The 26,092-nt window shown below is 53.7% G+C and overlaps 2 protein-coding genes across 5 annotated transcripts in view; both read right to left on the bottom strand.

The window, feature by feature from the left end:
- Window positions 1-12,572, bottom strand: part of rreb1a (ras responsive element binding protein 1a) — a 35,429-nt gene extending 22,857 nt beyond the window's left edge. The window contains exon 1 of one of the 4 annotated variants that reach the window (XM_061666958.1): window positions 11,972-12,572. In XM_061666958.1, the coding sequence (XP_061522942.1) occupies window positions 11,972-12,011 (40 nt within the window). In that variant the 5' untranslated portion in view covers window positions 12,012-12,572. The remainder of the gene's footprint in view (window positions 1-11,971) is intronic. The other 3 variants (XM_061666956.1, XM_061666955.1, XM_061666957.1) reach the window with 3 other exon arrangements.
- Window positions 12,573-18,055: 5,483 nt separating this feature from the next.
- On the bottom strand, window positions 18,056-25,224 carry LOC133396488 (coagulation factor XIII A chain-like). Its single transcript, XM_061666393.1, has 17 exons — window positions 25,155-25,224; window positions 24,682-24,734; window positions 24,303-24,600; window positions 23,588-23,836; window positions 23,412-23,530; window positions 23,239-23,346; window positions 22,691-22,865; window positions 22,379-22,517; window positions 21,741-21,844; window positions 21,574-21,662; window positions 21,346-21,499; window positions 21,172-21,290; window positions 20,926-21,091; window positions 19,449-19,603; window positions 19,239-19,375; window positions 19,048-19,153; window positions 18,056-18,355 (listed from the first exon to the last, which is right to left on the bottom strand). Exons 2-17 carry the CDS (start codon window positions 24,709-24,711, stop codon window positions 18,302-18,304), a joined length of 2,202 nt encoding a protein of 733 aa, XP_061522377.1. The 5' UTR covers window positions 24,712-24,734; window positions 25,155-25,224; the 3' UTR covers window positions 18,056-18,301.
- Between the last annotated feature and the right edge of the window lie 868 nt (window positions 25,225-26,092).

Below are 26,092 nucleotides of genomic sequence, written 5' to 3'. Positions count from 1 at the left end.
AAGTGTTCTCCTTGTGGAAAAGGTCAGCTCTTTTGGGATACTTTCGGGTACTCGAGTACTCGCAGCGGCGCGTTTAAGATGCCGATGAAGTCGGGGCCCTTCCCCGCTGAAGGCCCGCAGACCGAATGTAGCGAATGCGCGGCCCGCCACTGACTTCCCTTCTGCTGAGCGCACACTTACCCACAATGCATCTCTCCCACCACCGCCACGAACACGACAACAAAGTCTTTTCGACTGGCCATGAAGAGCATCTCAAGACGTTCGTCATTAAAGAGGGCCGACGACATCGTCAATATCATCACCGAGAGGCGGCCCCGCGTGTCACTTCCTGTGTGACAACAACATGTGTGCACTTGCACACATGGCAGGACGGTTGGGGGGGCTAACGTACTGAGCAGCTGTCTCGCGCTCACGCACGTCGACAGGTGCCGCGGACAGCCAACGACCTCGGACAGGCAGCGCGCCTACGTCCTCCTCGGCGCGTGCTAACAGATGCCAACATCTCTCGTTTGCTAACATCATCTCGTGACTTTTTCTTCACCCAAAAAAAAAAATGTTCTTTCAAAATGAAAACTTTTATGCGAATCACACACGAACAGATCCTAATGTGCCGCCTCCATCACTTGAGCGTCGTCATGTTTGTTAACATCAACTTTCTACCCCGACACTTGACCTTTTTTACTATAATACAAAAAATACAAATAGTATTTCAAAATAAAGCTCCCCATTATATCCATCCATCCACGGGTGCCTCCTCACGCGGGTCGCGGGCTGCTGGAGCCGACCCCAGCTATCTTCGGGCGGGAGTCGGGGTACACCCTGAACCGGTCGCCAACCAATCGCAAGGCACATAGAAACAAACAACCATTCGCACCTACGGGCAATTGAGAGTCTCCAATTCATGCATGTTTTTGGGATGCGGGAGGGAACCGAAGTGCCCGGAGAAAAGCCACGCAGGCACGGGGAGAACATGCAAACTCCACACGGGCGCGGCCGGGGATTCGACCCCGGCTCTCCATTATATGACTGTCATCAATCAACTTACGCACACAAGCTAACCAATGTTAATCGACACTAACTAGTCTCATCACGTAAACGTCATAGACTTTAGACCCTGATTAAGAAAAATGAAACATTTCAAAATAAGAGCTTTCTATTGCACACACCGACATAAACTAACATATGCTCACACATGCTAATGTGTGTCCTCCATCACTAACGTCGTCATGTTTGTCACCATCAGACGTTCTAATACAACACATCCTTGAAACAAAAAAAAAAGATTTCTTCAAAATAAGAGCTTTCTATTTCATGACTTGAGTCAACACACACACGCAAACAGCACACACACAAAGCACAGCTGCACAACAAGCTGCACATTCATCTTCGACAGCTGCCACACACACACGCACACACACACGACATCAGCACGGGTGTGTGCGTGTGTCGCAGTAATCGTGTCATCCACACGGACACACGAGACTGCAGGGGGCGCTGTCACTCAGCACGTGAACAAGTCAACATCACTCAGTGGCCGATGATGTCACTTCCCGCTGGGAAGGTGACAAACGCACGCGAACAAGTGTTAGCTAACAACATCCCGGAAGATGTCTCGGTCACGTGACTGCACGTGTGTGCGTCAACTGAAGCTCCATCATGTGCGGCGTAACCGCCTCGTCCGTGTCTCGTCCTCACTTCCTCTTGCCGTTCGCTCGCCGTCTTTTCTGCGCGCGGCCGACACGGGCCAAAGTACGAGGCCGCGCTCTCGGCCAATCACGGCGCATTCCCGTATCGCGCGACTGCGTGTGTGTGTGTGTGTGTGTGTGTGTGTGCGCCTCTTCTAGCAATCATTCACTCGACTGATTTGATGGGGAACCGGAATGCAGTGGACCTGGATAGTTCACATGTGCCTCACAGTTGTGAAGTTGCGGGTTCAAATCCCGGCGTTTGCACGTTCTCCCCGTGCCTGCGTGGCTTTTCTCCGGGCACTCCGGTTTCCTCCCGCATCCCAAAAACATGCGCGGTCGGTTGACTGAAGACTCTAAACTGCCCGTAGGTGCGAATGGTTGTTTGTCTGTATGCGCCCTGCGATCGGCTGGCGACCGGTCCGGGGCGTACCCTGCCTCTAGCCCGAGTCGGCTGGGATAGGCGCCGGGACGCCCGCGACCCGCGTGAGGACAATCGGTGTAGACAATGGATGGATGCATCATTTTGGACTTGTGCACGGTCTTCTAGTGGGAGACGCCCGTGTCCTTTCCAACCGAGAAAAAAAATCGCTGTTTGAATAAACGTAACTAGCGGTGAGTCAAACTCTGCCGAGCTACGAATCGATTCCTTCCTCACGCTCAACTTTGGAAAGGGGCAATTGTGTTGCGTAGTGAGGTTACAAAATGTCGCCCCCGCGCACGTGGCTGTTCGCACTTTCGTTTTATACGACTTCGGGGACGAGGTGAAAATACAACACACCTGTCAATCACCTGACTGGCCCCTCCCCCCCGTGTCGCGAAGCGATGCCGCTTCGCCTTTCGGCCTCTCGCGCACGCCCGAGCGAAGTGCCTTCTACACTCAATGGCGCGCACACACGCGCCGACGCCGACTGAAGTTTGAGCGAAGACGTTGCTTATCAGCGCCACAGAGACGCTGAAAAAACATGCTTGCATCCTTCTTTTCCTGTCTGGAGAGGAAGTAGGAAGTGGTGGGGGGGACTAGCTTGCATCTTCTGTTTTACAACCCCCGCCGTCCCAAAACTACATTACCCACAACCCCCTGCTGCTCTCACAGCTTCAGTCACAACGCTCACACCAAGAAAAAAAAAAAAGAAAAAAAGTTGCCAATGAGGATGCGTCCATCTTACACATTGCAACAGGCCCCTGTGAGTGCGTGTGTGTGTGTGTGTGTGTGTGTGCGCGCGCTGGGGCGTGGTCGCAGACCAGGTTTCAGTTCAGTGGAAAAGCCTTTGTGTGTGCGCCTTTAGGCAACACACACACACACACACACACACACTTTTCAAGTTTCCCTGTGTGCTTGTGTGACTTTCCCATGGGAGGGGGATTTGAATTTGGACAAAAAGTCGAAAGGAGTTTGATGCCCGTGTCTACAGCATCTCCCAATACACACTTGAGACCACACACGCACACGCAAACATCAGCGAAGGTACGCTGCTCGTTGCTGAGCTCAAAATACAACGAAATGAAATCAGTTCCGAATAACAGCATGTGGCACGCATTCAAGTTCATCGTACTTTGGAGATGATGGCGCGTCTTCGTGTTGTCAGCGCGTCAACGGGCGGATGAGTCTTGTACGGCGTTGGTCACGTGACGCGGGATTTAACCTCCAATCCAAGCGCCCTTTGTCACATGACTTCCGTGGAAGAGGTGATGTCAGGGTGCGTGCGTGTCACATCGGCGCCCGCGCCGAACGGTAGCACGGCGACACACCGGCTGCATTCCGAATGTGTCGTGAGCGGAGACGGAATAGCCACAAATTGTACTCAAGTTAGAGGACCGCTACTTCCAAATAATGCGACTCAAGTCGAACGTGGCGCTCCAAATGATGGCCTGAGCAAGAGGAAGTATTCAGAGGGAAAACGACTCTCGAGTACTGAGTAACTGCTACGGGTTTTTTTGAAGCATGAATGTCAACCAGATAAAAAAATATATAAAATGGGGATGTGCAAATTCAGATATTGCCCAACGATATCGCTCGAACTAAAATAATAATCATCATCATAATACATGAAGTCTTCATAAAACAACAAATGAATCCAGATTTGCCTTCGATGAGCTTCCTTCGGCTGCACTCAGGAGACGGCGCCAACGGGCTCTTCTGGGTCGTTTGCAGCAGCTTTCGACCAAACGGGTCGCTTTGACAACTTCGGGGCCGCCGAGACGTCCTGAGCGATCGCGTGACTGCCCGGCTCCGTTTCAGTGCTCGAGTGGAGTCTAACCTCACTGCTCGTTCCATCGGATCGGAGGAACGGAGGCTCTGACCAAAACTATTTATCCTCTAAGCTATGACACAATTTCAAAACCTAAAGTGTAACAGGGCCCTCAACGTATCCCACAACGAATCTTTCAAAGTAGTCAACGACGACGCTCACTACGAATTCAAACGTTCACTTCATGAAAATGCGTTTAGAGTCATTGAAGTGATCGCAATCGATGATCGTTCCCGACTGCCGATCGCTACAAAAGGATTCGTGGTGGACATTTTCGGAACTATCTGCACGTCCGCGCTTTTGAAATCCTGGGGGAATATTTAGGGAGTAGGAAATAAATGTTTCACTAAGTCCTAAAACACTCAGGTAAGCATCAGTGTGTGTGGGGGGGGCATGCTGGTGCTGTCTGTGGTTGCCATGGTAACAAGGTGTGTCCTGTGTTTGTAGAGCAAACAATGGCACCTTTTCACAGGAGGGAGGGGCTGCATGTGCTCGCATTCCTCGTGTGTGTGTGTGCGCGTGTTAATCTGTGATGTCACCAGCATATCGTATGTGTGTGCGCGCGCGCGCGCAAGATTAGCGTGTAATAAGGATTATGTGCGACTGACTAGCTGTCGCTCCATCAGGCTACTTAAGTGCGACAACACAATCAACAAGTGACGCACAAAGTGACACAAGAGTAGCCATCACACACTAACTATCCGATCAATCGCAAGCGATCGCCATCGGAACGAGCCCCCCATCTTTAACCTCGTTAGATTCAGTGCTAGCGTGCCAGTTCATTTGCATTTAGTGAGCAATCAGCCAATCAGAGGCCCGCGTCTGGCAACAGCGTCTGGCACACGCGAGGACCCGTGGAAGCGTTTGCGCTCCCGCACGCCGACTTCATGCTTCCGTGTTGGCTCGTCGTCGGTGGAAAGGAAAACGTTATTGACATGAGCGGCACGACTTGGTTTTTTCAAATGTGAAACAATAATATGAGCACATTGACGCGATTTTAACGTCTGTATGCGGAATAGAACAAATGTTCGACGCCGTCGAGTCGGCGGTTTCAACTGACGCGTAGATCCGTAACCCAGTTGTAATTCTTTATTTTCTGCCTCGATTTGATGTTGTCGTTTGTTTGCTTGTAACGTGTATCTTTTTAACTATTGAATATCTTACATTACGTCGGCATCCGTGTGGACGTCAAAGTAAGAATTTGATTGGAGTGGAAATGCGTTTCCCTTCTGTTCATTGGGTAATAAAGACTTATGCAGAGGCGGGTGGTGACGCGTTACATTTCCTCATGTAACGTTTTTGCTAAACTGTACTTGTCAGAGTACTTCAAATGCACCGTACTTTTGACTTTTACTCGAGTATTTATGTGAGGAAGGATGGATACTTTTACTCCGTTACATGATCGACATGCCGTTCGCTACTATTGTTCATCCGTTCTTGACTCCAATTCACCAATCAAGGCGACACAAGGCAGTCACAAGACCGTGCACGTGGCCTTCGCGAGCCAATCCAAATGACTCATTTTGGGGAAGAAAGAAAAACAGCCGCGCGAGTGTGTTTACAGACCAGAAACGGCAACAACGGCTTTGTCATGCAGCTCTTCAATTGCGACTGGCCAAACTTGGATATTTCAGCCCACTTCTAACTTGACAAAACACCTTGCGCGAAGATGCAGAGGTTTCTATTGTGGTTTTGGCAGGAGATGTGGGCGCGCACACACGTAATGACTAAGTCTGGTGAGGAATAAGTCATTCCAGCCCGAAAAGCAAATAACGTTTATGTCGGGCCCAATGCCTGCGTTGTTGCTTTTCTGGCAGTTAAACATTCAAATGGGGGCAGGTGTGTGTCGACTCCCATATATATTTTTGTTTTTATTTGATGTTCATACTCTGATTCAAAATTAAAAATCAGAAGTTACTCACAATTTACTCTGAGTCGTCTCTTACTCCAGTGAATACTGGGATGACCACTTTTGACTTTGACATGAGTCCTATTATTGGAAACAACAACATCCTCTACCCACCTCTGCACTTAAGCAATGCTTACAAATATTACTGTAACATAACTGGACTACAATTAGCACTTAGCATATAGCAACATGTAAATTGGAAGTTTTGTTCTTGCTCAGAAGAAATTCCAACTTAAGTGTTGCTCCCGTTTTTCTTTGTCCTTTGTTGTCGTACTCCATGATGAACGCGAATGTTTGTGTGTTGCTGTTGTGACAAATGACTTTCCCCTCACGGAATGAAGCAACTATCTATCCATCTAACCTGCCTCCTCCCCCTCCTCCTCCTCTTCTTCTTCTTCTTCCCCTTCTCCTCCCTCAGCAGCCAGCCGCCAAAAGTGTCGAGTCAGCAGAGGCGAGCGGGGGAGGCCGGCTGCTACTCGGCCAGCGTGTTAACCCTTTCCCGAGCCGCCGGCAAAGAGGATGTACTTCCTGCGGCGGCGGGGGCGTGTCGCGGCAGCGCACGGAGAAGTCGGACCTGTCGCGCGGGATGCCTGACGCGCCGCGGGCTCGCCCGCCCGCCCGCCCGCCTCGCTCGGGCGTGGCCCGACGCCTACGCTGATAAGCGGCTCGGGGCCGACGAGCGCCGCCCGCCCGCTGCAAATAAAGACGTATTTACCGCCGGGTCAAAGTCCGAGCTGTGAAAGAATGCCGGACCGGACGGAGGTACGGGCGGGGGAGGGGGCCGAGTCGAGTTTATCTCCGTTTTACGGGCGGACGGCGGCCACGCCGCCCGCTGTCGGCTTTACCCGGCCTCCCTTCGCGACGTTTTGCACAGCGGACCCGGAAAGCTCCGAAAAACTCCTCTGAAGCGACGAGGGAGCGAAGCGTTCTCAACTCGAATGGTTCGTCGTGTTTCGATAAAGTAGCGGACTATATAGTTCAGTCACCAGCGCAATAAAAAGTCCTTTTAAAAGACTCGTCAGCGCCGTCGCTCGTCAACGTCAGCTGCTGGACCTTCGCTAAGAAATACATGACAGGAGTGGCTTTCACTAAATGAATACAAATGTTGCACTTTACGTGCCTCTGAAGTTGTTTCATATTTGTTTGGTTTTTTTCGGTGTTGGTGCATTGCCTCATGGGATTTTTTTTTCCCCCCATACATTGAGGGCGCCACCGATGGGACAACCCAGACGCACTACACATTCCAACAGCGCTACAAAAATGGAATGATATGAAGCCTTTGCATTACAAAAACTTTTTCTTTTACTCGCTGCAAATGTATTTGTATTTTCCGCTTTAGTGGTTGTTCCTATATTTATGAATACAAATGCGATTTCCTTCACGGGATGAAGAAAGTAGCTATCTGTCCATTTCTTGACGTGGTGGCGGCGGAGGGATTTTCAAGACAACTCCACCAGTCCTGAAACCTTGGCGAGCTCACAAACGCATCGTGACGATGAGGAAGAGGACGAAGAAGAGGCGGAAGTTGGAAAGGAAATGGATCTCTTCAAAAAATGTAAGCTGTTGCGATCAATCCGAGATTTGTATTTTTTTTTAATGCAGCAGAAGTGCGAGTCACGTGGCCAGCGGGAAAACGACCTATCCCTGCTTTCTTATTCCCCATTTTATGACATCTTTGACTAATATTCTCATTTATCACATTTCCATATTCCAAACAACTTTCTCGAGCCGGGCCCTTCCATTGGTGACATTTCCAACACTTCTGTGGATGACTTCCAGAAACGTTTCACCCGCGGGCATCAGTGGAAAACTTCTAATCTGACGATTGTCGCCGTGACGACGCGCGGCTAACGCGACAGCCCAGAAGAAGACAATTTCACCGCGAGGATGAGCGAGGAGGCGTTCCGGGCGTCAAAAAAAACGACGCCGACGAGCCATTTGCTCTGGGGTGTCGCGACCGGGGGGGCCGCCCATCCCCCGCCCAGCCACCGCCGCTCCGCTCATCCTGCTCCACGCCTCGCCGTCCGCAACTCGCGCCCGCCGGCATGTTTGTGCCGTAACTAACGCGTGGACGCAGGACGTCATTTGTGCTTTCTTCAACTTTGGCCCGCACCTTGCGTTTCTCTCCTCCCTCTGCTCGCCATCTTCTCTCGCCCGCTGGGGGGGGGGATGAAACATAATCTTATCTAAAAAAAGGCGCCTCTATAAATAGCGGCCTGCGCACAACAAGACACCGGCAGCGGCGACAACCGGCGCGGCTCGCGACCGCACTGCTTTCCTTCATTTGTCAGTGGCTTTCCAATCAAATCAAAGAAACCAAAGTTGCTTGTACGGGCGCTCACGCGACTCACAGTGGATCGATGCAAGTGTGTGCGTGTGTTAACGTGAGGTTAATGTAAAGACACCGAGCGTCTCAGAGGCGTATCAAAAGCTTTTAATTAGCTGCTTGACTCGAGTCCCCAGACACACACACACGTGCCACTGAACCTCTCTTAACACACACACACACAGCAGCGTGGAAGTGTTTGAACTCCGCACTCAAAGAGGCCACGGTGTATCCCAACACAAACGTCTCACTCCATCCATCCTTTGTTCGATCTTGAAATAGATTTCATTATTCCGGCTGAATATTCAAATTGTTCTGACGTAGGGCTGCGACTACGGATTATTTTAATAATCGATTAACCTGACGATTTTTTTTTTGAATGAATCGATGAATCCGATTTTTTTTTTTTTTAAATAAAAATGTATTCCTAAGCCCTTCACTCAAAAACAGGACATTATTTCAAATTGCAAAACATAAACCGATGACGATTCTCTTCCTGGTTTGGTCCGTAACATCCGTCAGAAAATCGGCAAAAATGTTGATCATCGTTTTCCAAAGTCAAAGCAGACGTTTACGTAGGTCTTATTTTGCTGAACACAAGATAATCGGTCTGCAAACACGGAGAAATGGGAAAAGAGTTACGGCCGAGAGGCTGAAATTGCGACGATTTGGACAATTTCAAGTTCAATGAGGTCTCTGAACGATTAATCGATCAAAATAGCTGTCGATGAATTTCCAAATCAATGAGTTGTCAATTAATTGTTGCGCCTCTATTCTGAGAACTTTTAAGAGGGCCGGCCGCACGGCGGCCTAGCGATGTTTGTGCGCCGCAAACTTCCACGGTTTGAATCTCGGCGGAAGCGCACGCAAGCCCGAGTGCCGGTTTGTGTCCGCGCGGCCCGGCGACCGGTCCGGGGCGTTCGAGTCGGCGCCGGCCCGCCGCTCAAATGAGGAGAAGCGCTGCGGAAAACGTGACACACGTGCACGATGAAGCCGTCTCACACGTGTCACTACAAGGTTGCGTCTGACTTCTTTTTCGTGCAACTTTATTGCAACTGGTGATATTCTTCTTGAATATTTTAATTGCTCAGACGACTTCAAAGACCCTGTTGACATAACGCATAAAAGAATTTGGATGCATCAACAAAAGTTGACTTTCTTTTCTAATGAGGGTACTTTTCGAAGCGCCAGCAGTGCGAGAAGATGGCGAGCAGCCGCTGTCATCGCGCCAACATGGCCGCAGGGCGCGCGCTCACAAGCGAGGCGGCGCACAAGACGGACGACGCGACGGCGAGGCCCGCCTCTCGGCCGGTCAGGAGGAAGCGTCCTCCGGTCGCCGCGGCGTCCGGGAATGCCCGCCGCTTTGATGTTTTGGTTGGCGCCGCGCCCTCCCACACGTGCGCACGCGGCCACGCACCGGCGGACAGGCCGGCTCGACGGCGAGACGCGCCCCTGCCCTGCGGAACGCCCACGTGATGACTTTCTACACTGAAATGCTAACATGTTAGCATCAGGGTAACAATCCTACAAGCATCTCGATGTGTAGTAACATCAGTGGATGATTTCCACAAAGTTTTGTTTTAGCATCAGCGGAAGAACACCTACAGGTTTTAATTTGCGTTAGCATGAGCAGAAGACTCCTGAAAGGTTTTGAACACCTTTAGCATCAGTAGATGACTTCTAGAATTGTTTTAATGCACGTTAGCAAGAATTCAAGAAGCATTTCGACATGTATTAACATCACTGATGACTCGTGGCAGGTTTTTGACCTCGTTAGCATCGGCGCATGACTTTCCTGACACCTCAATGTGTATTACCATCGGTGAATGAGGTTGCGAACATCAGTTTTAGCATCAGGAGAAGAACTCTGGAAGCATCGCAACTTATTATAACTGGGAGAAGACTTCAAGAACGGTTTTGACATCGTTAGCATCAGTGGAAGCGATCGAGACGCATCACAATACGTATTAACATCGAGGGACCACTTCGAAAAGGTTTGAATGCGTGTTAGCTAGCGTCAGTGGAAGACTTTGTTCGCCGGAACGCTAACATGCTCGAATTCCAGAAGCATCTCCGTGTGTTTCCACGTGAGCGGACGACTCTTAGCATCATTAGCATCAGCGAAAGAATTTTAGAGGTGTCACAAAATGCATTAAGATCAATGGATGACTTCTAGAAGGCTCTTAACATGTTTTAGCCTTCTGGGAGCTTCTCAACACAGTTTGCATCAGTAGATGACTTTTCGAATGTTGTTTTAACATGTTCTGACATGAACGGATGACTTTGGATCTGCGTTAGCATCGGTAGATGACTTCTGGAAGGTTCTTCAGCCGACGGCAGCCTCGCCATCAACGTTTCAATGATGATTAGCAGACTTCCGTTGCCTTGACGATTATGAGGGTGAATATCATCGATCTTACGTCATTTGTTAATTCCTTTCGAACGTCCCTTCTGTTGTCCTTTGACCTCCATCTTGGAACAATACCACCGTCTTCACCCTCCTCATCACATTATCACATCCTGCAGGCCCCACTTGGACGAGCACGCGAACGCAGATAAGATGAGCACGCGACCTGCACAGTCGCAGCACGTCGAAACCAAGCCCAAACGTGTGCGACCGACCGACCCTCTTTGTCAAAAGCCCCCCCCCCCCCCCGATCGACACGTGACGTCACATCGAGCCACAGCATCACTTCGGCGTTGGAACAAGTCAACTCCGAAGTGAGCCAAGACGCCTCACGCACAGTCTCCACGCTAAACTGCTAAGCGGCTAAGCGGCTAGCCGGCGTCGAGCACGCGCGAACCGACGTGTAAAGACGACGAGGGGGGGAGGCTGTGCGCGTGCGTGAGAAGGAGGGGGAGGATGCAACAGGCGTCACGTCGATGCCGCGCGTCAACACAGACGCCAAAAAGTGTGCAAAAAGCGTGGGAAAGTCAGCAAAGCGCCACTTCGGGGCCCGAACGGCGACTTTGGACGTCGACGCACTTTACACGACGAGCGGGCTGACTTTCTTGATGAATTTGTCTGGGCAAGGTCACTGCAGCGCTGTGCGGCTAGCAGCTGTTAGCGACGATGCGACAGGAAGCCAGACCCGCACCCCTCCAAATTACAACGGCCGGACTTGGGTCAACATGCTCGGAGCTGGCGAAAGTGCCGAAAACCAACCAGCGAGGAGAATCGGACGGGGGCTGTCGCGGGATGCCCGCCGCCACGTCAAACGCCACATTGAGTCACGTACACGCTTCAAATCGCAAATAGGATTCAAAGTCCCTCAATAAGGTCGGACGCGAGCGAAGTCAACAGGTGCTTTTACTCTGAAAGCGCTGGCCGGAAGCCAGTTTGCTGCTTGCCGCCGGCTAGCTGACGCTACCGTCAGCTAGCTTTACACATGGCCACTAACTAACTAACTAACTGACCAGCAGCGAGCCTCCGACCAAAGTGCACCCGAGATATGGATGCTCGCCTCCGGCAGCGAGTACCCTTTGACCCCCCCCCCCCCCCACACACACACACACACACACACCCACCCCCACCCCCCGCGCCGCGCCGCGCCGCCCTCCCCGCGGGACAAAAAGCTCCCACGACGGCCGCCCAGCACAAAAGTTTGTGCGGAAAAAAAGCAGCTCGAGCGAGCTTCAAAGTGCGGCGAAGGAGGAAGAGAGCCGCCGCGCTGAATTCCGCCGCTTGGATGCGCATCGAACTCGGAAGAGGAAAAGTGCTCGCTCGCCATCTTAAAAGTTGATTGGCAGCACGGCAACAAGTCAACGAGAGCGACAAACAAACAACGTGAACACTTACGTTGGACTCGGTCGGGGTTGGGCCGCTCGCGCCGAGACATCGTGGCGGGCGACGACGACGACGACGACGACGATGAGGGGCGCCGAGATGAGGATGAAGATGAAGGCAGTGGCGGCGGAGAGGCTGCAAACTTGATCCGAAGAGGAGACGAATCAAAATGGCGTTTCCGAAGGGATGTGCAAACTTGGACAAACTTTACTCCGGCTTCTCCTCCTCCTCCCTCCTCCTCCTCCTCCTCCTCCCTCCCTCTTCCTCCCCCTCCTCTTCCTCCCTCTCTCACAAGTCACTCGAGTCAAAAAAGACTCGAAGAAGAAGCTTGTTGAGAGTTCGAGTCGTCGGCCTCTCCTCCCTCCGCGTGTGTGTGCGCGCGTGTGTCTAAAGCCGCGCACTAATGCGCGTCACGTGTCGTGTGTGTGCGTGTGTGTGTGTGTGTCTCCAAGGGGACGTGGCCATCAAGCATCTCTGTGCACGCGCACACGCCCGCGGGAGGCTTCTTCCTCCTTTTCGCGCACGCGCAGCCAACTTCTTTGAAACTTTGCCGTTTGTGTCGTTTGGCGAGTCAACTCGTCGTGTGCCCACCCTCACCCCCTCCCCCGGCCCCTCCTCACCCGCGCCCCCTCCCCCTCCCCCCACCCCCGCCCCCACCCACTGGCCTTCCTTCCTCGGGCAACTTTGCTGCGGTGCCCAAACGTCGGCGCAGCATCCGAAGAGCAGAGGAAGGCGGCGCGGATCTCGCGAGACCTGCGGCGAGAGGAGGAGGATGCTAAGGCCCAGCAAGGCCCGCTGCAGCTCGTCAGCTTCTCAGCTTCTCAGCTTCTCAGCTTCTCTTCTCGCGTGCACACCTGCCGACAATTTCGAAGCGCTAAGATGTGACTTGCGCTCTCAAAAGTCGAATGCAACGACTTTGTGTTCGGGTGCTGAGATCGGAGCAAGTTGAAACACATCACATCCGACGTCACAAGCATCTTTATTGGCCAAGTACGCTGAAAACACACAAGGCGTTCGTCCGCAGTCGTCGGAAAGGCTGCAAAACGGCCAAATATTCACTCAGGACGTCAACACGAGCACGTGCGGGAGCGCGAGTGTGAAAATGGCGCAGAGTCGTCAGCGGTTGTGCAAATCACGCAGCGGGACAAAACCTCCGACGATCAAACGTCACCGCAGAAATGTGGAAAATGAGCCGGCATCTGATTTGAAAAAAAGGTTCACGCGCCGAAGGAGGAAGAAGATATTGAGCGTCTGCTGCTAGACAAAGTCCAAACCGAGAAGATTTTGTTTTGGATTGATTCAATGTTGGTAGTCAACTTGGCTCAGTGAAAATCGTCGTCAGATAAGACCATTTGCATTTGATGAACCAGAAGACATCGAAGTCAAACGTTCTCAATGTTTTCTCCCATCCAAAACAAGATCATTTGACTTTTTGGGTGTCCCGTCATTTGGCACATTTACATTTTGTCTCTTGGGCATTCATGTGTGCGATAAACTGGCCGAACTGGAACGCGTCGCCAGTCGAAGCGTCACGTGAGCTGCACTTCCCCGCATGGCCACTCGGGCGGCGCTCTCGTCTATGCTGTCGTTCGGGAGCGCTCCATTTCGACGCCCTCCGTCGCCATCGTGGCTGTCGGGTGAGGAGGAGGAGGAGGGGGAGGAGGGTGTGCTGAAGGACGACTTGAAAATAGGAAGTCAACTAATTGTTGGCCATTTTGCGCCGTGAGGAGAAGTTCTCCCCTCCACGTAGCCCGCAATGCATCTTGAAAAGCAGCGAACAACGAGGGAAACTAATGCCTCCTGGGTATCCCATGATGCATTGCGCTGAAACGGAAAAATCATCACGAAGTGCTTCGTTTGTATTTCTTGTCAAATATATTCGGCGTAAACCATCTCGTGTCATTACATTTCATGCATTTGTCAAATATTTAGTCCAGAATGTCCAGCAGCTGACGTCGATCGGCACGTTGCGATGACGCGACCGCGACGGCGTCGCGAATGCTGCCCGACCGAGTAGCCTTGAAACATTTCCAAAATGGCTGATAAACCACAAATACGAAGGAACCTTCCGACAACAAAGCGTGAACATTTCTGAAAAAACAATAACAATTCGTAGGTTCAATGAAACGTTTACGGCTGAAATGCTGACAAGTTCGACCAGTCGAAGTTAAAAGCTCTCGAAACGATTCATCAGTGTTCAAAACAGCCGTTGATGAATTTGATAAGCGCTTAGTTATCGATCCGGCGATGAATTCGCGCACCTCGAGAGTCTTTGATGAATCATTTCAGCCCCAGATCGGCCGCATACGAACGGCGGCCGCTGACAATTACGCGCTCGTTTCCTGATCCTTCATCACGCCGTCGATTGTGATTATCGATCGTCTTTCCCGGCCGCCATCGTCCACGATACGACGATCCCTCTGCAGTGATGCGGGAACGAGTGCCAAGACAGCGCGTGCGTCTTAGAAGAAGAAGTCACAAAGTCGCTTTCGAACCTTGAGGCTACGTTAGCATGCTATCACGCGTTAGCACTCGAGCGGCCGGATCGCGACGTCGCTCATCTCCTCGTTGCGCTTTTCTCCGCTAACGACTCCGCCGAGAGGCTCCCGCGGTCACGCGACTCCTTCGTCACGACGAGCGAACGCTTCGCTCAACTTGTTCACCGGGACCCAGCGATTTGTCCTTTCTGGGATTTGTCTTTTTGCTGACAGCGAACAAGCTTTCATACTGTTTCTTTTTCTTCTTCCGAATTTCATTTGCATCATCTTCCACGCAAAGAGTTTCAATTCAGCTTTTCTGCGACCATGTGAAAATAAGTGCTTCTTGCTCTGACAAAACATACAGGTCGTGAACATTCGAAGAGGTCAACAATTGGACGTCGTCCACGCGACACGGCTCTCTCCGCCGCTTTTGGTGGCTCGTAAGCGCATACCTCGGGTCGAAGGCGACCGTTTTTGCCGAACCGCAGAATGATGAGCGGCGCGTCTTTGGACATGTTCAGCGTGACGGCTTTCCAGCGGCTTCCTCGCTTGTCATCCGCAAAACAACGTGAGAAGGATTTGGCTCCTTCTCACGTCCGTCTTTTATGAAAGGTTTTACATTTCGTGCGTTCAGACAAACCGTTTTCGGAGAACGGACGCAGTCGAGTTGGGGAATTGGACTTTGCAAGTTTCCAGAAGCGACGACGACTTCTTTTTAGCCCAAAACTTGCTTGTTTCCGGACAGGAATTCAAGTCCGCCAGTCGCCTTTTTGAAAAGGAGTCGCTAACGTTCCCGAAGTCGTCAACGCCGTTCGTGCTTTTGCGAACGACCTCCCGTCTGTCCGCTGCCATGTTCGTGAGTACAAACGGTGCAAAAAAAATCAATCCAAACAACTTTCCAGGCCTTTTTTTGGGAACTTCGGAGGCCTGACTAACTCGCAGCCTCTTTGAGGATGTCGAGGAGGGGAAGGCGCCGGCACAAAGTTCGGCGTGAGGCGTTGTTTAGTGGCGCGTCGCCGTGGCGATATTGCCGAGGGGCGAAGCATCTCCGTCGACACGCCGGCGAGGGGGCGGACAGAGCTCACAGCGGCCCGACTTAGCGCTTTTTTTCATTTACGAGCCGTCGTTTGGTCGCTGGCAAAATTGGAATTAGGAGCGAGCTTCAGAATTTGCCGCCGCTTGAGTGAATTTGGGGATTCGAGGAGGTCGGAGCCAAAATGAAAACACTGACAAGGAGCATGCACTCGCCGAGTGACCGCGTGGCAACTGGCCAACCGGATCCGGATCAGCTCCTGATGTCGCTCTTAGGCCACGCCCCTTAAAGGCACACATCAGCCCAACGCTCATGTGCACCTGTGTGGGCTTGCTGAAACGTTATGAAGCTGAGCCTGAATTTTTTTTTTCCATCCGTCCATTTTCTGCCGCGCTTCTCCTCACGCGGGTCGCGGGCGCGCCGGACCCAATCCCGGCCGTCATCGGGCAGGAGGCGGGGTACGCCCCGAACCGGTCGCCGGCCGATCGCAGGGCGCATACAAACGAACAACCATTCGCACTCACATTCGCACCTACGGGCAATTTAGACTCTTCAATGAACCTACCGTGCGTGTTTTGGGGATGCGGGAGGAAAGCGGAGTGCCCGGAGAAAAGCCACGCGGGCGCGGGGAGAACATGCAAACTCCGCACAGGATTGAACCCCGGTCCTCAGAACTGTGAGGCAGACGCTCTCACCGGTCGCCGAATGTTTTTTTTCTTGATTAAAAAACAAAACAAAAAATGTTAGAATGTATTTGTTTGCGCGGCCGCAACAGATGAATGGAGTTTGTTTCGATGCTTGAGTCAATTGAGAACTGAGCTGGGTCACAGCCCAAATGAAACTCCTAAGTCAAGGCACCGCTGCAGCGAGTCGGCCATTTGCGAGGTTCCGAGGTCATTCTCTATTTGACGCCGTCAACGTATCCCACGATGCGTGTTGAAAAGTCGTCAACGACGACGGGCGTGACCGTTTAGTAAATTGTATAAACTTGACAAAATATACTCATCGAAAAACAATCCACCACAGTGGACCCCACAGATATGAAATCGGTAGATAGGACACGCCCCTTTTGGCGACGCGTGACAGCGACACCTGTCGGCAGCGCGCGCGCGCCTCACACAAAAAAAACAAAACCCATCTCCAGCCAGCGAGGGGCTGCAGAACCGGTTCCCGGTCGTGACGGCTCCCCTGAACGGAAGAGCGCGTGACGAGCGCGTCTTCACTCGACGACGAACTTTAACCTTTGCTCCGTTGAGCGACAGAACGATTACTCAGCGCAGCGCAGCGCAGCGGCCGCTTGGATTCATGCAATCAGTTGCCAACGGTTTGCGTCCTATCTGGACGAACCGGTTTGTGACTGTCGCCGTGGCGACGGCTAACTTGGGTGGGGGAGGGGTCTTTGATGAAAAACTCTGCGCTCCCCTCGCCCCCTAAAGCCCGCATTTTCAACCGTAATGACAAAATAATACAAACGGAGCCTCGTAACACTCGAGCCGTTGGTTGGCGTCACGGTTCATTTCTCGACGCTTCGTTGCACACGAAACCACCTGCTGGCCGTGCGCGTCATCGCAGGCAGCTCTTGTCAATGGCCGTGTATTACAACACGATGTTTGACCAAGTCATTTCCCAACATAAAGTGTCAAATACAGGATGGTTCGGCGTATCCTGCGCGCTGACGATGTTCCTCATCACTGGCTGTACGAAGTCTTTGTGTCAAATGGAGGGCAGAGTGCTTCGTTGGAAATAGCAGGGAAGAGCAAGATCTTTCAAGTCATCTCTCCTCTCCCAGTCAGGTTGTATTTGACTGTGCTGTCTGAATGCAATAAGAAAGGGCGGCAGTGCAGTGGGGTCATCGCTGAGCCTCGGTCACCTTCCCTTATGCGGTGCGGTTCCGACTCGGAGTGGAGTGCGACAACTTAGCGGGCGGGAGGATTCCGGGGAGCGTTCGGAACCGCTCGCTCGCTACTGTCAACGCTCCAAACGAGCGGCCTGCGCGAGCTGCGCAGTCTTCCTCCAAACCGAGCTGACCGCAACTCTCTATATAAAACGCACACGCCCATTTTGAACGGAGCCCGGGTGAGGGGTTTCGATCGCTGTCAAACCTCGCGGCAACGGGTCACGTGGTGCAGCCGGGCCGCGAGGCTTCGGCCTCACTTCCGGGTCCGCCCCTCAATGAAGCGAGCCTCGCCTGGCGCTTTGCGGAAACGCCTCGAAGACCCGGCGCGTCTCGTAACATGGCGAGCAGAGGGACCTCTGCTGCACGGCGAAGGTCCGCCATTGCGCGAGGCAAAAAAGACAAAGCTTGTCGACAGCTTTTGAACCTTCACATATTAGAGGCCTCGATATATACACGCGCACGTTTGCTGACGCCGGTCGCCCTCTAGCGGTGAAAATGGGCCCTGCAGCCTGCGCGGATGCGTTGTGCACTCTGGACAACGCGTGTCTGCCGTCTGTCATCCTTGACGATAGAAACACACGTGCGCAGTCTTCGTGTTTTGTAATCAAGTGCAGACGTGGAAATTGACTTTTGAACAAATAATCCTCATCATCAATAACGCTCAGAGACCACGTGAGTGCTTTTGACTTTGCTTTATCGGGTTAGTATATGAGCAGGAAACACGTGAGAGCGAACGATGAGCCGAGAGAAATCATCCGATACGAAGAGATCGACTTTCCTCATTGTCAAATTGGAATCTACGCTCGCTTGAATATCGCCGGCGTCGGCCGAAGCCTCAATCTGGTGCCGGCCGCTTTTGGTTTTCCGCCGATTCTCTCGGATTGCTGACTGATTTCGTGCGAAAGAGAATCAAACACTTCGACGTCGGCGCCTCAGTTGGCGACGGCGGGCCCGGCCTCCACCAAGAAGTCGACCTTGCCCCAAATCTGCAAGAGAGGCGACGCCCGACGACAAACACAACAACGCTTGTTTGGATTTCAGTATAAAGCAAATCATTCATTCATTCATTCCTCCGTTTTCCGAAGCGCTTCTCCTCACGCGGGCGGCGGGCCTGCCGGCGCCTATCCCGGCCGGCTATCTTCGGGGCGAGAGGGGGGGGTGCGCCCCGAACCGGTCGCCGGCCGATCGCAGGGCGTATCGAAAACAAACGACGACATCGCAATTTCAAGTCTTCGATTAGCCTCGCGTGCCTGTTCTGGGGACAAAAGCCACGCAGGCGCGGGGGGAACACGCAAAGTCCACACGGGCGGGGCCGGGATTCGAACCCGCAATCTCGCAAACTAAAATCCATGACAAAAAAGGTTGCTTTTTTAGGACAAAATTGCGACATGATGACATGAATTCCAAATCCCAACTTGATTGATTTTCCTCTTTTGTTTTATGAAGTGTAACGCAGTAGCCTTGAAGTGGGAGTGATCCGAATCAGCTTGAAGCAAGCACACTGGGCTTCTTATTTGGAGAACTCGTGAGAACAGGTGCCGAGGAATACGTGCGAGTGTCTTTTCATACAAAAGCGTTTCAAGGGCGCCGGAGGCGTAAAAGCGACTTTTTTCCCCCTCGGGTCTCGTATTGCGGATGGATAAACGGCGAGTGGCACTTTTGTTGTTGTTTTTTTTACCTCGCAGAGATTTGCAGCGTACATCACGGCCACCAGGGTGCGCTTCCCCATCACTTGCGGGACGAAGGACTCCTTCCAGTTAAAGGAAGCTTGAGGCTGGAGGACACTGCAACACACACGCACACGCACGCACACACACATGAAGACACGCGCGCCATCATGCTGGCACACGCACGAGCCGACGTTCGCACTTGTAGAAGTGCGTCCTGTTGGACACGGCTCGCGGGCCCTCCATGGCCAGGGTGACGTTGTAGAGCGGGAAGTTGAAGGTGTTGGTGAAGGACACGTTGACGAACATGTGCCGTCCGACCTCCTGGACGCCGCTCACCTGCGGGGCGACGGCGAGCTCGCGTCAACTTCCTGTCACGCCGCCGAGCCGGCGGGCGAGCGAGCGAGGCTACCTTGAGCTGGAGGTGCGGCGCCTGCAGGTAGACCACCTTCATGGCGTTCAGGTACACTGTCTCCCCGTGACCCGCCAGGGTGAAGCACAGGAAGCGCTGGAAGCCCAAGTTCTTCATGTAATCTTGAGCCTTGGTCTTCAGCACCACACGCTCGGCTGCAAGTCAAGCGCACGAGTCGCATCGTCAAAAAGGGATTTCGTTCCAAGTGGTCTCTTCCACAGCAATACGGTGACAAGCCGAGACCAATCGTTTATTTTTCGACTAAATTGGACAGCGTGACGTGTGCGTGACCGCATCGTGTCAGAGCAGTTGCGGCAGCCTCGGCGGCAGAGGAGAGCCGTTCCACGATGTTATGTGTTATTTCACCCATGAACTCTTAAGGTCCCACACATACAGGTTCTGCTCTCCTATTGCAAACCAATATGGCGTTTTTACCACCTCTGGGCTGGAACAAATTGACTATATTACAGGCAGGTGGCGGCACGGTGAGCGACGGCTTAGAGCGTCTGCCTCGCAAGGCAGAGGACCGGGGTTCGATCCCCGGCCCCGCCTGGGGGGAGTTTGCATGTTCTCCCCGTGCCCGCGTGGCTTTTCTCCGGGCACTCCGCTTTCCTCCCGCATCCCAAAAACATGCATGAATTGGAGACTCTAAATTGCCCGTAGGTGCGAATGTGAGTGCGAATGGTTGTTTGTTTCTATGTGCCCTGCGATGGGCTGGCGACCGGTTCGGGGCGTACGCCGCCTCCTCCCCGATGACAGCCGGGATAGGCTCCGGCACGCCCGCGACCCGCGTGGGGAGAAGCGCAACAGAAAATGGACGGATGGATGGATGGATGATGAAAGATCTCTGCATCTTTCTTGGCTTTGTTCATGCCTGGCCGCGACAGGCATGAACAAAGAAATGTCCTTCCGCTCGGTGGCAGAAGGCGCACGACGAACCCGGGGAGCCTTTTTTTTCCTCTCTCCGAGGGGAGGCAACGCCGCCAGGCGTTGTGCAAAACGGCAGTTGAACTGATGCAGCACACGACGAAGAAAATCAGGATGGGAAACACAACGGTGAAAAGACGAAAACAAGCAAAAGCAAAAGCCAAAACCTTCCAATGGCAGCGCACACCAAATGAGGCGACCGGTCTGCTCAAAGCTCCAACTTCTCCCTGGTTGCCCGCGTGTTTACCTCTTCTGGGATTTTTGTGCCACCTGACTTTGAATTTGAAGTTACGCATTTGTTGTTTTCAACGCAGATTTGTTTTGTTTGGAAGCGTTTCCATGTCAAATGTTGACGGTAAAAGAGGCATTAGAAATTGAAATTGAAAGTCAGATGGCGCCACCCGCCGGCTCTCAATCGGGTGGTTTCAGGCGCTCCGAGCCGCGACGCGCATTCGGATGACAGTGAAAGTCTTGCTCGTTGGCAAGTCGCCAGTGCGATCGCGGGGGTCACGTGATCCGAAGACACGCAGCGGGCCTGCGAGCGACTCACTCTGATTGGGCGGCACGGTGACCTCCACGGGCTCCTCTTTGAAGCGCTTGGACAGCACGCCCGTGTAGTAGATGACGGCGCACGTCACCAGCGCCTTCACCGTTTGGGCCGCGTCGCCGTGGTTCTGGAACTCCACCGTCACGTACACGTCCTTACCCAGGTCCACCTGACCGTCGCCGCGAGGAGAGAAAGACGCGTGTAAAGATCTGGAGTCGCACGCGAAGGCACGCGGAGACGCGAGGACACCTGTTCAGCGGCGAGCGAGACGGTGATCAGAACATCTGCGGCGACGGGCTGGTCCGGGTGGTCTCTCGCCAAGCCGAAGCTCTGGGCCGTCTCCATGGCCCTGGCTTCGTCGCCGCTTCCTGCGCACGCGCACACGTTAGCGGGGCCGAGGCGGAATCGGAGCGCCCTCCTCACCTTCTTGGTACTTGTACGTGTGCGTGATGTCGACGGGGGCGTCCGCCAGGATGTGCTTGGTGAAGAGTCCCAGCCCCACCAGCCTCTTGTCCACGTAGGTGGAGAGTTCGTTGCCGTACTTGTCCTGCGTCACGTAGATGACGTCGCTGTTCACCTGCGGGGGGCGCGCACGCCGACGGTAAAGCTCGGAAGAAAGGGGAAGCGGCCCGCCCGGACTTCACGGCTGACCTCGGCGAAAATGAAGGCGCCGTCGTAGGAGTGCCCCACCAGACCCTCCTTGATGGCGAGGACCGAGGCGGGACCGCAGCGGTACAGTCCTGCGCGGGTCACAAGGAAGTCTGCGCTCTTAGCCTTGGACTTTCAAGCAAGTCTCCCCCCCGCACCCCCCCGCCTACCGTCGCTGGTCTCCTGGGGGGTGGCGTCCACCACCTGCCAGCCGCTCAGTCGGGGGGGCAGGTCCGGGCGCGTCATGAAGACCTCGTTCCAGCAGTGGTAGTTCCTGCACGGACGGACCGCCGCAGACGACACCGTGAGCGGCGGGACCTTATAGGCGAGGACGGTAGACGCAGACAACATCGCGAGCGGGTTGGCCCGTCGGTGCCATATTGGATGTGGCGGCTCGAAACGCCAGGCAAAACTGAACTTCTCAAAGCCACAACCCAGAATTCCTCACTCATAAACTTGCGCAACAGCATGTCACGCTCTCGTCTGATGAGTGTTTAGGAAATACAGCCGGCAAGCACTAAAGCAACGCGTGTATTTTCATCAGTGTTTACAGCTAGCGATGTACGGAACACTTACTGACATGATCAATATTGAAATTTGGATGTTAAATCCGTGTCTTTGGCACAATCGCGTTCAACGGGAAAGGCGACCTCTTTGTTGGGAGGCGGGTTTCACCGCGGGAAGTCACGGCAATATGCACGACCGCGACTCGATCGTCTGAGCCGCAAAAAGGGCTGGGGGGGACGAATAAAACGGTCGCGACTTCTGGCGACGCTGTCGGACGTCAACGAATGTTCGAGGGACTCACCAGATGGAGTCGTGCGTGTTGCGCTCGTCCGCGGACCCGTCTTCCCTGAAGATGAGTTCGATTTTCAGGTTGCCGTTGTTGTCGTGAGCCGAGTTGAAGTTGGAGATGACTCTGGCCGGGATGCCCAGGCAGCGCAGGACTGCCGAAGGAGCAATCAGCGGCGTGGCCGCGGTCAGCGTTACCGTGGCGACAGATGGAGGGAAAGTCTTCAAATGCAGTTCCAGTAAAAACTTCACTCTGACTTCACTGCCTGAACTTTCTGACTTTTCCTCAATTCGCAGAGTTTTTTTTTACGGTGGAGGGAGCTCTTACAAGTGTTGAAGACTCCGGCAAAGACCCAGCACTGGCCGTAGCGCACGGAGCTGCCCGTGTTGGCGTACTGCAGCAGGATATTCACGCTGCCCGTCCACAGGGTGGGCGCCATGCCTCCGGAAAAGTTCTCGCTCCAGTTGCCCACCAGCACACCGTTTTCATCCTGAGAGTTGATCTGCAAAAGGGAAGGTCGAGAGGACGCGTGTAAGGTCAGACGTAGGGTGCTTCGGACCGGGAGGACACGAGAGCGAGACGGAAGATGCCGAGAGTTTGGAGGTCGGGCGGGATCGGGGACGCCCGCAGCCTGGAAGGTTTGCCGACGGAGCTAGCGAGGCCGCGTTGAGACGGCTCGGGCGGAAGAAACGGAGGGAGACCGAACGGGAGGTTTCGGGATGTGCCGAGGGAAGTCTTGCACACGGTCGAAGATGGAAGAGGAGCGTTCCTTGTGGCTAACCCTCAGTGAGGTTCAAGGGGAAGAAGAAAAGAAAGAAAGAAAGAAAGAAAGAAGACGACGACGACTCGTTGCCGACGTTCCTATCGGAGCTCACCAAGGCGGAACCCTTCCGGACCATTTCGATGGCGTTGCTGCGGTTTCTGATGGGCATGCGGCACACGTCCAGGATGTAGATGCACGCGTCCAAGATACCGCGTTCAAACTGCAAGGACGTGCCGGACGTTACTCGGGCAGCGGGCGGGCCCTTTAGCCGGCGCGTCGACAAACCTGCCCGAAGACCCAGTCGCGACTGAGCAGAGTGGACCTGGAGCCGATGTAGATGACGCCGCTGTCGTTGAGGACGTACTCCTGCCGTCCTTGCTCTTCCGGATAATACACAGAATCCCCTGCGGAGCGTCGAGGGAGCGTCAACGGCCGACGTTCGGAGCGGCGCTCTCACCTACCGCTGTTCCAGCAGTTGAAAAGCACGTAGCAGTCGGTGGCCGGGTCCCTCTTGGTGCGCTGCAAGCCCCTCCAGGACACGACCGTCACGTACATGCGGAACTTCCCCACGATGGTGTCGGCCGGCGCCGTGATTGCCAACACCGTCCGCGAGCCCTGGGAATCCACGATCCGACCGGGCCAGCGACCTCGGTGGCGCGTGCCGAACGTGACCCGCTCCAGGGTGCGCAGGCGGACCGAGGGGTTGGAACCTGAGGCCAAAGGGGAGGAGCTTCACGTTTGCGCACGTTACAAGCGGGTCTAGGCACTCTCAAGTCTTGTCTCAAGCTACCGTGAAACACATCAAAGTCCGAGTCCCCGGTCAATTTTGAGCGAGTCCAGTCTAGTCAGAGGCAAAGCGTTCCCAAGTCAAAGGCACGAACCTCGCGCAGTCTCGTCATCTCGTGGCACGTTAGCTACTCGGCACCCGCTATCTGTCCGTGACAATCGCATCGGTTTTGCTATTTTTCCCCCCATTTTGTCATCACGCTGTTGCCGTGGCAATGGAACGCACTCGAAGCTTAGCAGATGTTTGACCGGCGCTCGCTCAGCCGTCTCTGTGGCTTTTCTCGTGACGGATGAAGTGACCCGTCCTACTCTCATCCTCTTTGCGTTAAGCACCTCGCACGTTGCCTTTTTCTCCATTTTCTCTACAAGGTAACCTTTGCTGAGACGCACCAATCAGGAACTCCAGCTGGAACTTGTCCCTGGGGGTGACGGGTCGGGAAAAGGTGACGTGCAGGACGAACTCTTGGCCCCGGCGGACCACCAGGTTCCTGGTGTCGTAGGCTCGGGTGCGGTGCTCGGGCATGTTGATCTCCCTGCACATGTCCACGCCCTCCACGCTCAGCGCGTCGCGCCGGCCTCGCGGGCCCGGCTCGGCGTCAAACTCCTCCTCGCCGCCGTCTTCGTGGGGGCGGAAGGGCTGGAATTCGGGAAAGTCGTCGATGTTGCCCACCAGGTTGATGATGGACGGCTGCGGTGACATTTTGTTTCTGGTTACTGAACGGTCGCGGTGAAAATGTTAGCGGCTTCGGAGCGGGCGCCTCGCACCCACCGGCTCGTTGTAGCGCCCCGTCGTGTTCATGACGGCCGCGGCGTAGAGGCGATCTGAAACGGAGCACAAAATGCCGGCTCGCGTCATTCGTCCGACTTTGGGCGAGAGACGGGACGGGACGCCCCGGACCGGTCGCCGGCCGGCGTCGGAGCGCAGACGGACGAACGCTCACGTTCGCGAACGTCGACCGACTGCTGCTCTTCGATAAACGACCACGAAACGTTTTGGGGAGGGAAAAGGTCGGCGGCCGGATTCCAACCCAGAACTTTAGAAACGTGATGCAGGACACGCTCGAGAATTGGACTTGATTCCATTTGTTTTTTTGACTCTTTGCGATTTGGGTTGATTGAAATGAAATGGTTCACAAACGACACATTGTTCACATTTTTTACACGGAACACCGACACGAGCCTCGTTAGCATGTTTCCCAAAAGGAAGTCAGCGGCGCAAAATAACAGCGTGTGCGTTCCTACCTGTGCGATGGAGTCGCAGTCGTGATGTTGACGTGCGCGTCCGGGCCCCTTAAGTAACCGAGCGACTTCCTGTTTGCGGCGCGTCCGAGCGTCAGGAGGCGGCGAGTACTTCCTTCTTTTCGAAGTAAAAGTCTGACTTCCTCTGACCTCGAGCGTCCAGCGCAGAGGTCGCCCTGACACGCCGGCGCTGAGCAACTTCCTCTTTGTTTGTTTGACCCGCTGCTGTCCGTCACGCTCGGACATAACAATAATGCCAATCTTCAAAAGAATGCCCTTTTTGACAAGGCAAGTAAAGAAAGTACTGACAAATTGTGGTTGCAAAAGTCTGCACACCCTGAGTTCTCACAGATAAAGATGACTAAAATAAAAAGAATACAAATACGTCAAAAAGAATGTCAGGGTCCGATAAAATGGCGATGAGACGAAAGGAGCGAGCAGATCCAAAACACATTTGGAGTCGTTTTGTCTTGTTTGGTTGGTGGGCAAAACCGTATTTCGTGAGGGGCGTGTGACCCAAAACGGAGCGAGTTAGCGATTTGCTTTTTGTCATCATTTTGTAAGAAATGTTTGCCGGGGGTCAAGTGTGGCCGTAACGCAATTGCAATGTCGGGAACGTCGTCTGAGGAGGGGGGGTGGGGGCAAGGGAGGGGAGCGGGTCGTCCGGCGGTCGGCGGTCCGAATCCCGGCTCCGACTGTCCGCAAGACGCCGAAGCCTAATTTGCTCCCGGCGGGGCGCGGCAGCGGTCGCCCGTTGCTGTGCGAGTGGGCGAATGTGAGGCTTCGGAAGGCGTTTTGGGCACTGTGACGGTGGAGATGAAGTGCAGTCCATTTCCCATCTTATCATTTGAGTTGAGAACGGTCACTTCAGACACCAACTTTTGCACATTTTCTCACGTGACAAATGAAATATTTCATTTGCCTCTTTGTTTGCTCTGGCA

The sequence above is a fragment of the Phycodurus eques genome, chromosome 21 (genome assembly GCF_024500275.1).
Source record: "Phycodurus eques isolate BA_2022a chromosome 21, UOR_Pequ_1.1, whole genome shotgun sequence".
In the NCBI taxonomy this organism is placed as follows: domain Eukaryota; kingdom Metazoa; phylum Chordata; class Actinopteri; order Syngnathiformes; family Syngnathidae; genus Phycodurus; species Phycodurus eques.
The sequence above is the reverse complement of the archived record's forward strand: the minus strand, read 5'-3'. Positions and strand labels throughout refer to the sequence as shown.